This window comes from Carcharodon carcharias, chromosome 15, assembly GCF_017639515.1.
Source record: "Carcharodon carcharias isolate sCarCar2 chromosome 15, sCarCar2.pri, whole genome shotgun sequence".
Lineage (NCBI taxonomy): Eukaryota > Metazoa > Chordata > Chondrichthyes > Lamniformes > Lamnidae > Carcharodon > Carcharodon carcharias.
This window is the reverse complement of record NC_054481.1, coordinates 64,841,992-64,854,306: the sequence shown is the minus strand read 5'-3', so window position 1 is coordinate 64,854,306 and position 12,315 is coordinate 64,841,992. Positions and strand designations below refer to the sequence as shown.

The 12,315-nt window shown below is 43.8% G+C and overlaps 1 protein-coding gene across 1 annotated transcript in view; it reads left to right on the top strand.

Moving 5' to 3' along the window:
• The window catches only part of myo15aa (myosin XVAa), a 172,753-nt gene that overhangs the window by 112,901 nt on the left and 47,537 nt on the right, over positions 1-12,315 (top strand). Inside the window, exons 41-45 of the mRNA XM_041206940.1 lie at positions 1,146-1,267; positions 1,871-1,930; positions 7,321-7,396; positions 8,420-8,535; positions 9,289-9,407. Coding sequence (XP_041062874.1) covers positions 1,146-1,267; positions 1,871-1,930; positions 7,321-7,396; positions 8,420-8,535; positions 9,289-9,407 — 493 coding nt within the window. The remainder of the gene's footprint in view (positions 1-1,145; positions 1,268-1,870; positions 1,931-7,320; positions 7,397-8,419; positions 8,536-9,288; positions 9,408-12,315) is intronic.

Below are 12,315 nucleotides of genomic sequence, written 5' to 3'. Positions count from 1 at the left end.
AAAGCCAGCGCAGAGTCCAAGGTGCTGTGAGCGCTGCACGATGCAAGGTAGGTGAACAAACCCCGAAGTTACGACTGAAGTGCACGTCGCCAGGTGCACATCACCTACGTGCAGTTGTGGATGACGCCGGTCTAACTAGGCGCCAGCATGGCCTTTTGACCCAGCGTGGGGATGTGATTCCAGTGAGATGTCTTGATAATGAACATGCATGCTGTTCTAATATATTCAAATTGCATTCCCGACATGGCTTAGCAGGAAAGCATGCCAACATTGAGGGTAGGATTGGACGATTGCAACCTGTTTTTACGCCAATGGGAAATCATTCTGACTTGATTGAATTCGGGTAGAGGGTCAAGGAGCTGAATGGCCTCCTCCTGTTCCTATGTTACTCTCAGTTCTAATTTAAAGTGCATGCATGACATTATTTTATGGATCACGTGCTGATTTCTACCCACATCCAAATATTGCCCTGCTCATATCCTTCCCCTAACCTGTGACCCAATAAGCCTGTAACCCTGAACTGAATCCTCTTGCCAAGATCCCAGTCCCTCTCTCCCCTTCCCACCCAGAACAGATAGAAAGCAAGAGAATCAAAGCAAAACAAGGGCAGAGAGAGGATGAAAGAAAGTTAGAAATTAGACAAGGGGAGAGTTGTAAAACGGGATACACGGAGAGAGCCGAAAGGGGAGCAAATTCCACTCTCTGGTCCCTGAATCCCCAGTACTGACTCAATTCTCAAGCAATCCTTGAAATGGATCACTCCCAACCTAAGCAGACTGTGCTAGCTTTGCACAAACCTGGGACCTCTGCTCAGCATGGGGTCACTCAGCTGTTCATTTAGCCCTGGGGCATGCCTCAATTATGTATATGAACAGGCATGGCAAAATCTGATTGTTGTCTACATTTCCACTGGGTGCGGGGTAATTGTGTGTCATAATCCCCATACCTACTAACGGTCTTATCCAATTTTTAACCTTAACTCATTGCGAGACTTTGCTGTGCACAAAAATTGGCTGCCACATTTCCCTGACAACACTTGGAAAAGTAATGAGTTCTGTGTGCATAGCTTTGACACAGCCTGAGTGTTGTGAAGGAGTTAAATTAAAGCAAGTTCTTTCTTTCTTTCTTCCACTTGCACCTCCCAGCTTCGATTTCTCGGGAGCTGACAGGAGAAGACGAGAAGATCCAGACACAGCTACATGGGCAGCCTTGTGAGGGATACTACACCTACAGCAAAATGCCCTGCGATATCTACATCCGCAAAGAGGTACCAAGACATGTGTAGTCACTGGATTCAGAAAATTAGTAAAAGCTGACAACAGCCACAAAAATTGTCCTATGTATATGCTTAATATCTCATGGAGATGAGAGCTGTGCAGTGGGACATGGGCAGGCCATAACCTCAGTTGCAGCTATATCCAATCTAAAGCAGCTCTCAGGCTCTGAAGTAAATAAGAGACAGAATCTGTATTGTGGGCTGGGAGTGGGCCCAGGAGGCAAGGAGCAAACCCTGGAAGCTATGATTGAGACTTGGGGGGGGTGGGGGAAGGGAGAATTGGCAAGGTGTGAACCTCAGGGGGCTGGAACTGGTCTGGAAGAGTTGGCCACAGGGGACTGGGATCAGGCCACAGGCGACTGGGAATGGGCTTGTACGCAGAGGACCGTCTTTTATCTCTCCTGTTGCCACCAGGTTGCAATATGTACTTTTCATCAAGTCACAGCTCAGCAAAAATATGTGCTAAGTTTAAGTGGTGTTGTGTGGGGCTACATTTGCTGGGCACATTCCTGTGCTCTGTAATTTGGTAAAGTCAGCGATACAGGCTCCTGTTCATTGTACTTCATATTGTATTTTGTTTTTTTCCTGCTTCAGGTATTTTATCCTAAGGACAGTTTCCACAGCCCTGTGATACTGGATCTTATTTTCAGACAGGTAAGAAAACTAATGGATCCCAGTTTCCTTCACATTGAATTTGGAGCAATTTCTCTCAGGTCTGGACCTCTGTGTGGTTTGGCTCAGTATCTCTGCTCCCAAGTTTGAGTCTGATTTAAGGTCATGCTTTTGTGCAATGGTATCTTTTGGGGATATGTACTATTTCCTCTGCCTCTCTGTACCTGTCCCATTTTCAATACCTGGTCACATGATATACACTCCCAAAATTTCATTCTGTTTGTCTCATGTTAAGTTTAAGTTTTAGACAGCAGCAAATCTTTTTAACTTTAAACATCTAACATATGTTACATATCTAAACTCTAGCTTCATTTAATTTTATGTAAACAAACTGATCTATTATTTGGGAACTTTCTACAATTCCTTGCATTTTTATACACGAAGTTTCAGAGAATATTGTTGTGCATTATTCGCATCCAGTCAGCTTCTGCCCACTTCAGCTCTGTCTCCCTTTCTCCTTTCAATTCTAGACACTCTAACTGTGTTGCTCTCAGCAAGATATAATACTTGAGCATGAGAAGTCTTTCTTGATTTGAGTGATTTTGTGATGATTCAATTTTAAATTGCTCCATCTCCTGCTCGCTGCAGCTACTTTTCTCGATGGTAGGCTTTTCCTTTTTTAACCAACTTTACCTGCTACCTGACATGAGGATTGGTTTTCTAGAAGTTCGGTTCTTTCAGTGTAATTCTTCAAGCAGTTACACCTCCAATAGATGATCAATAGCTGTAATTGAGCTGCCCACTATATGAGAAATGAGCCTGCTGCAACAGCTTGGCCATTGTGAAGCCACATCAAAATTAACCAGGTTGTTGGTAAAGTGTTAAAGCAAGGAATTGTTGCTCTTAGTCATTTGGTAGTACATTTGTATTGCTGAAAAAAGAGATATGTTTAAGCTTTTCGTCTTGCATTCATCAGGACACTTGCAAGAATACCAATATAAGGGGAAGACAATTTATACTGCATGTGAAGAGAGTGCTGATTGACTGGCAAGAGGCATTGCCATGGAAAATGCACCATTGATGGTGACTGACTGTTAACTGCCAAGCATTGTTTGAAATTTAAAGAGGTAGGAGGTTAGGCATCATTCCATCAAAGACACTTTTCTCATGGAACCCAAAAAGATGTTTGCGAGAATTATGTTGACAACCAATTTAAGATTATCAGTCAGGCTTGCAGTGTGGCACATTTACGTGTACTGGAAACTACGTATATTAATACACAGGTCCCTGTTCTTTGCAGAAAGAACATTTACATACATTGCGCCTGTTTCAGCTAAATAAAATAAGTGACAGCCATTCACTGACTCATTCCTCAGACCAATCAGGGTCAAGCTGCCTGCTTTAAATTTCAAATAATGTTTGGCACTTAACTGGCAGTCACTATCAGTGGTGCATTCTCCAGGGTAACGCCACTTGCCAACTACTCAGCACTCCCTTCACATACAGTATAAATTGTTGTTTTCCCCTTATATTGGTGTTCTTACAAGTGGCCTGATGAGTGCAAGATGAAAAGCTTGGACAGGTCTCTTTTTTCATCAATACTCAAGTAGTTGCTCTGTTATGAAACAATTGATTAAATTCAGTAGCGTTCAATTAACAGTTTGAAAAACAAGTTAAACTATTGCTGAAATTTTGGAAACAAGCAGGAATCGGAAACACAGCCAACTTTCTGGCCAACTTTCGCTTTTATTAAATTTGGATCTAAAATTTTATTAAAATTGCAAATCTAAAATCTAAATGTACAACTAAATGCCATTAGTGGATCGTAGCTATGATTAATCTAATCCTCTTCTCAATTAGTGCTGGGAGATACAAGTTGATTTTTGTCTTTCCTCTGAGGTTATTCTACTCTCCCACCATAAAGCCCCTGCCCAGAACTCTCCAACCCACCACTGTAACAGCTAAAGGCAGCTCAGATAGAGATCAAAGCTGAACCTTCTGTGTATAAGAGAAGTACGTGCATCCCCATCAATGCTATTCTCTGATTGGCCAGTAGGAGATGCAAGTGAGTATAGAGCCCAGGTAAGTCTGACTCAGATTTGTGGAGAAGTCGGTGTCAAAGCTCAACATTAACCTCAGAGTATAACAACAGGAAACATGCATTAGAGTGGTAGACAGGCACCCTAGAATAAAAGACTGGGACCACTGGAGTGGTTTTGGTTATTCATGTAGAATAAGAAATACCTGGGAGTGAGTTGCAGGCTGGTAACAAACTGAGAGGTTTGGGAATTTATTTATAGAATATTAGATAACCTGGAGTGAGTTACCAGCTCCAATTTAGCTGAGAAGGTTTATATATATAAAATAGCAGATACCCAGGAATGAGTTACAGGATGGGAACAAATTGAGGACTTGGGAGTTTATATCTCAAACAACCAATAACCTGGATGGAGCAATCTTTCCTTGACGTGCTAGTTGAGAAAGCCTACCTTCACCAATCAATATACACTTTGGGATTTGTACAGCTCAACAGGGTATAAGATTGGTCTTATTAGGAAACTTGTCAACAGGGCCCTAGCTACATGCTCAGCCGCAAGTTTTATGGAGAAGTAGAGTGCATCAAAGCTATCCTGTGGGACATTGGCTATCCTGATCAGATCATTGGTCACTGTGTATAGCACAAACTCACAAATAGCCCAAAGCCTGCCACTTTCAGACTTGAAAATTGCCCAGTCTATCTCAAATTACCCTGGAAAGGCAAAGTATCTCAAAAAATTTGAATAATAGGGTAAGGAAGTAGTTTCACACTGCTACTATGCAGCGGCTACACAAGTGGTATTTTTCACTACAGAATGCTGATGTTCTGCCTATGAATTTCAGTGCTGGCGTGATGCCAAGTATGTAGGCCATATGTCCCAGTGACTGGATGATCAAATCAAACAGCATGTTCCTTCAGCTGTTTGTAATAGGCAGAGTACAGACCATACTTAACCAACCTGTGTTTGCAAAACCCAAAACAAAATGTCTACTATTAGATGTGATTCCACAATTAGGCAGCACATGCTGAACAATCCTAAGTGAGCTACACTCACAACCACTTTAAGATAATATGTTGAGATCATAATGTGGCTCATTTCATGGAATCACAGAATCTTAACGGGACATAAGGAGGCCATTCAGCCCATCATGCCTGCACCATCTCTCCAAATGAGCATTATGACCTCATGCCATTGCCCTACCTTTTGCCCATAACCTTGCACATTGTTTCTATTCAAATAATCATCTAATGCCCTCTTGAATGCCTCAATTGAGCCTGATTCCACCACACTTCCAAGCAGTGCATTCCAGACCCGAACTACTCATCGTATGAAAAAGTTTTTTCTCACGTCACACTTGCTTCTTTTGCAAATCACTTTAAATCTGTGCCCTCTCATTCTTGATCCATTTACGAATGGGAGCAGCTTCTTTCTATCTACTCTGTCTAGCCCCCTCATGATTTTGAACATCTCTATCAAATCTCTTCTCAGCCTCTCTCTCTCCATGAAGAACAGTCCCAACCTTTCCAATCTATCCTCATAGTTGAAGTATCTCATCCTTGGAGCCATTCTTGTAAACCTCTTCTGCACTCTCTACAATGTGTTCACATCTTCCCTATGGTATGATGAACAGAACTGCACACAATATTCCAGCTGAGGCCTGTCTTATATAAATTCAGCATAACCTCCTTGCTCTTGTACTCTGTGCCCCTATTAATAAAGCCCAGGATGCTAAATGCTTTATTAACTGCTGTCTCCACCTGTCCTGCTACCTTCAATGATCTATGCGTATATACACCTAAGTTTTTCTGCTCCTGCACCCCCTTCAAAATTTCACCCCTTATTTTATATTGTCTGTCCATGTTCTTTCCATCAAAATTCATTACCTCACACTTCTCCGCATTGAACTTCACCACCTATCTACCCACTCCACCAACTTGACTACGTCCTCTTGAAGTTCCACACCATCCTCCTTGCAGTTCACAACACTCCTAAGTTTCGTATCATCTGCAAACTTTGAAATTGTCCCCTGCACACCAAGATCTAGATCATTAATATATATCAGGAACAGCAAGGGCCCCAAAACTGACCCTTGGGGAACTCCACTACAAACCTTCCTCCAGCCTAAAAAATATCCATTGACCATTACTCTCTACTTCCTATTTTTCAGCCAATTTTGTATCCACATTGCTACTTTCCCTTTTATTCCATGAGCAGTAACTTTTCTCACAAGTCTGTTGTGTGGCACTGTGTCGAATGCCTTTTCAAAGTCCAGGTACACCACATCAACAGCATTACCCTCATCGACCTTTTCTGTTACCTCTTCAAAAAACTCCAGCGAGTTAGTTAAACACGATTTCCCCTTAGAAATCCATGCTGGCTCTTCCTGATCAACCCATATTTTTCCATTTGACTACTAATTCTATCCTGAATAATTGTTTCTAGAATCTTGCCTACCACTGAAGTTAAACTAACAGGTCTGTAATTGCTGGGCTTATCCTTACAATCTTTTTTGAACAAGGGTGTAATGTTTGCAATTCTCCAATCTAAGGAAAACTGAAAGATTATGGCCAGTTCCCCTATAATTTCTACTCTCACTTCCTTCAATATCCTTGAATGCATCTCATCTGGTCCTGGTGCCTTGTCAACTTTAAGTACCGACAGTCTATTCAACACTTCTCCTTATCAACTGTGAACCCTTCTAGTGACAGAGTTTCCTCGTCTGTCACCATGGCCTGGGTAGCATCCTTGGTAAAGACAGATACAAAGTATTCATTTAATACCTCAGCCATGGCCCCTTCATCCAAGTGTAAATTCCCTTTTATGTCCCTAGTTGGCCCTACTCCTCCTTTTACCACCCTTGTTGGCTGCCAGTCTTTTCTCACAATCCCTCTTCGCTTCTCTAATATGTTTTTTCACCTCCATTCAGGACCTTCTGTATTCCTCTTGATTGCTGGAAGCAACATCTATTCATATACAGTGACCCATTCTCTGCAGACAAAAGAAATATGTTCAAGCCTTGCACCTTTTTTTGGAATTATCCAAGAGCTTGGGAAGTCTATAGGTCCCCATTGCTTTCTCCGTGACAACGCCTTGGTCAATCAGAGTCTACATCAGCACCCTTTTCTCCTGTAGTATAAAAATTGTTTGATCGTTTGAAATTTTGAATTCTTGTGTTAGTCCTGATGAATGCAAGATGTAAAGTTTCAGCAACATCTCTCTCTTTTCAGCAATATTCAAGTCCTGTACTACCAAGTGACTAGAGAATAATAGATCCTTAAGAGTGAGTTAAAGAGGAGGATCTAATTGAGGCTTTTGAGGATTGCTTCATTCTTGTGGAGGTATTGTGTAGCTTCTTAATAATTTTTTGTTTAATATTCCTTCAATTCTGTAAAGATCGTGAACGATACATTCTCTGAAACTTGTGTGAGGCTGAACAAAGAGGAGCAGATGAAGATGAAATCTTTCCTAGGTCAGTATTCCAAACTCTGCTGGGATTGGGTGGAGGGGCTGGATGGCAGCTGAGCAGAGAAAGAAAGAGGAAAAGTTGGCAGGGTACGGGGGCGAAAGGGATGCTGAAGTGGAATAGGACGGTGATGCCAAAATGAACGCTGAGGGGAAAGCAATACAACTGATGGAATATTGAAGTTAGCTGCAGTCCCACTGCACTCTCACTGTAACTTTTCGTGTGCCTGATGTGAGTGTTTTTTGGTTTCAGTTTTCAGCAATAAACAAACTAAATTCTAGAATGACAGGAAAACACTATTAAAAATCCTGAAACTTGATATAACAAAAAGGATGTGATTTATTCAGTCACCCTGAAACATTAGCCCTGCTCCCAGATCTTTAATCAGGCAGATCATCAGTTGTAATTCTGCTTTTTGAGCTGTCAGATTTTATTGGGGCTGTACCAGTTTTTTTTAAGCTATTTATCAACTTTTCCGATTATGTAGGTTAGTGTGCAGGAAACACGCAGCAGGCAAGTCAGCATCTGTAAGGACAGAGAATGATGTTCTCAGGATGTGACTGTTCATTAGAATCGACCTGAAGCTTGCAAACCCAAAATATAACAATCTGACTTTCCTCTGCGAAATGACTGGGAGAAGGTACTGAGTTACAGTGTGACAGAGGTACAGTAGGCAACACAGGGCAGCTGGATAAGTGGTTAGAGAGGTGGATTATCATCAGTTGAGGTGCTGATTGGAAGGAGTTAGTGCATTTGGCAAATGCTGACTGGCCAGTGTTCTATTGACTGTATCTTTACTGATGTCAGTTCAGTTTCCTCACACCATCTGGTTCAATGAATCTTTCGCCTCATTTCCCAAATAAGCTATCAGCATTCACTGCTAAACAGACAAGTATTAAAGTGCCATTAGTAGATCCACCTCTTGCCCTTTTGAAAGCATTCTCTTTGAGTGAAGCAGACTGGTAGAAGAACAATAAATGGACAACGTGTATAACAACAAACACAGCGGCATCTGTTTATCTTCTTTAGCTGAAAACAAGATTCAAGCCTCAACTCTGGTGAAGGATGAAGCTATCAAGAGGAAGACTGTGATGGTGGCCAGAAAGACTTGGGATTTTTATTTCTGCCGTCTGTTCCCTGCCTCCGTGAGACAACTTTCCTGTATTTATACCAAATTTATTTAAACCATAGCATGTTGTGTCATTAGATATTATTTATCGATACTTTTAAAATCTTCAGCATATGTGGGGGTCTATAATGGGGCGGAGGTTGGAGTAATGCTCCTGCTGGAGGGGCAGCTCATTAAATCACAGGAACAGGAGCCAGCAATTTAACTCCTTGTGCCTTTTCACAATTAAATTATACCTCGGCTGAGATGTGCCCCAACTCCATCTCAGGACAAATATTCTGGTCTCCAAAGACTATTGAACAAAGCTCCACAATCTGCCTCAACATTACATGTCTAAATCTGGCTGCTGCCTTCCAGACATTTTCTCTACCCAGAGACTATTTCAGTCTATAATCCTCCAACCATATTCATACAACTCATTTTTGAAGGAATTATGCATTCAGCTTTTCCTGGAAGTCTATTCCATGATCAGCCGTTCTGCAGAAATGACTTTGTAACCTCATGTCTCTTGAGGTGCTTAACTATAATCCTGCACCTTCCAAGGTCAAATAGCCAATTTACATCAACATCCCAACATTTAATTTTCCCATTATTTCTCCCCTAATGTAAATGTGACCAGCACAGGAGCAGCCATATCCTGGAAATTCCTGCACCTGCTTGACCCAGGGAATGGGAAAAAACATAGACAGCTTAAAAATGTATCTCCTCAATTTGCCTTGAGTTTTTTTACCTTGATGCTAATTTGCAATTATTGTTTGAACTCTTTCAGGGCAGTGTGGGCACTGGAGTGCAGATTCTGGGAGTCTCCCATAAAGGAATCTGTCTACTGAAACTAGTGAGAGCCAGTAGCACAGCAGCAGAGAAACTGAGGGTGCTCAGGAGCTACAGGTATGGGAAGCAGACTGCAATATGTTCCACTCCTCCTGCTATCCTATGGACTTGCCCCATCCTGGTCTATCTTTCCATGGCATCTTTGGTATCTCACTAAGCACCCACTCTTCTTTTGTACATCTAGACAATAATTTGACTAGTACTAGTATGACTCAGTACCACACCCAGCAAATCAACAAGGAAGCTTCTGCCACTTCTTCTAGGGCATTGTTTGTGGTCTACACCCCAGACTCCAGTCTCTAAATACCGACTCTAACCCCTCCAAGGGCCTCTGCCTGAGGCTAAACCAGACCATTCACAACTGCGGTGTCATAAGTGTTCCTGAGCTGAGCTGCTGACTCCCCAACGTTTTCATCACCAAGACCACCGACTTCCAGCTCTGTAACATTCTCCATCTCCACCCTTGCCTCAGCTCATCTACTACTGAAGCACATACCATTGCCTTTGTTACCTCCAGGCATGACAATTCCAACCCACTTCTGGCCAGCCTCCAATCTCCCACCCTCCATAAACTTGAACTCATCTAAAATTCTACTGTCCATATCTTAAATTCACACCAAATCCCATTCACCCATCATCATCTCTGCTCGGTGACCTACATTGGCTCCCGGTCTGGCAAGACCTCAAATTTAAAATTCTCATACTTGCTTTCAACTCACCCAATGATCTCACCTCTTCCCATCTCTGTGACCTCCTTCATCCTACAACCTTTATATCTGCATTGCTCTAATTTGTCTTCTTGCATACCCCACATTTTAGTCACTTCACCATTGGTGGCTGTACTTCAGCTGCCTAAGTCCTAAGCTCTGGAGTTCCCTTCCTAAACTTTTCTGCTTCTCTCTTCCCCTTAAGCATGATCTCTTTGACTAAATTTTGGTTAGCTATTTTGACCACCAATTCTAATATCTCTTTACAAAAGCAAAATACTGCAGATGCTGGAAATTTTAAATAAAAACAGAAAATGCTGGAAATAATCAGCAGATCTGGCAGCATCTTTGGAGAGAGAAATAGAGTTAATGTTTCAAGTTGATAACCTTTCAGAATAGATGAAAGGTTACTGGCCTGCAACATGAATTCTGCTTCTCTCTCCACAGATGCTGCCAGATTTGTTGAGTATCACTAGCTTATGATGTTTCTATTTCCAACATCTTTGTATGTGGCTGGCTGTCATATTTTGTTTGGAAACTGCTCCTGTGAAGCGTCTTGGGATGTTACTTTAAATATGCTGTATAAATCAAGTTGTAGCTGTAGGTTACTGACCTACCCTGGCAGATCTGATTTTAAGGTGCCTCACACAAACGGGACAGATGACCCTATGTGACTTCTTGAAATTGAGTGATGAGGAAGGGATCATGTCATGACTGTTTCACTGCTTTGGATTCGGTCAGACAGACGTGGCCCTGTGGGAACAAAAGTTTTGTTCCTTGAATCTGTTTCTCAGTAGCCTGGTTTGAAGAATAAAGGCCCGAATCGTCCGGTACCATTGGCAGCAGGGGTCATGGCGGGCAGGGGGGTGGGTGACAATTCAGCGTGAGGGAAGGAAATTGGTTTCACACCGGCGTAAAATCACAGCGGGATCAACCGATGGTGTCCGCCATAGCAGAACGAGAATCCCACTGGAGGCTGGCGTGAACCCAATTTGCATCCTGGTAATGGGATGCAAAGTAAGGCCTGACCAGTATCGTCCCCCCACACTAGATTTACCATTTCGCCAGCGGGGAAACACGCCGGCCCAGAACATACCTGGACAAGAGTGTGACATGCAGAAGTCGGGACTTACCATTAGGGCCTTGCTCACATCGCGGACATCTGGGGAGCAGAAGGTGCTGGAGCCCTACAGCTACCAGACCCTGGAGGAACACGTGCATCACCTGCTGGGTGGATCCTCATGCACATGGCTCCACCACGAAGCAGCTCTTGGAAGGTGGGAGGTATCTGTTGATGCTTCGGGTCTGCTTTGGAACATCACGGTCATGGCCATGGGCTGCTACGGATGATCGGCGGAAGTTGGTGGGAAGAGGAAGGTCCAGCTGTGAGTGGGAGAGGAAGGTACACTGGGTGGGAGGGGTGGGGCAAAGACATCGGGGGCTGAAGGTATCAGGGAGGGTGAGGTTGGGAGGGGGGAGGAGGGAGCATGGGGCGGAGAATGTGGCAAGTGGGGAGAAAGGTCTAAGGGAGGGAATTTGGAGAGGGGAAGGTGTCTGGGAGGAGGAAGGTGTTTGGAGGGGGGAAGGTGTCTTGGGGAAGGAGGGTGTTTACAGGGGGATGGTGACGGGGCGGAGGAGGGAGTTCAGAGAAGGAAAGGTGTCCGGGAAGGAGCGGGAGTTTGGAGTGGAGAAGGTGTCCAAGGGGGAGGAGGGAATAAGGAGGGAGTTAATATGGAGGAGGGAATAAAGGTGGGTGGGGCGGTGGGGGCAGTTGGTGTCCATAGAACATGCAAGGGAGGGGTCTGTGGAGACAATGACTGCCTCCTGGGGAGCAAACTGAGGATAGGCGTGGTAGGAGGGAATGGTGAGTGTGAGAGGGGGCAGAGGGAGCCAATAGGGTGGGAGGGTGAGGGTGCATTGGTAACGGCAAAAGGGACAGCTAGGGTGGTTGGTGGGTACTCTGAGGCAGACACGGACCCTGGGGGTGGGAAGTTGGAGCTCAGGGCAATCAATGTTACCTCTGATGACTTCAACGTACATCCTCTGGAGAGCTGAAGTCTTGAGGGCCCCAGCTTGCTTTGGTTGTCCTCCTGTAGGCCAGTTGCTCTCTCTGCAGTGACAGACAACAAGGTTGAGGGGGTCACAGGCTAAGGGGCTCGGAGGAAATGGACAGCCTCTGAGATTCCTGAGTGGATGACCCAGGGGTGTCAGCTGCCGCTCCTCCTCCCTTCTGGTGCCCAAAGGACTTGGCCTGACTC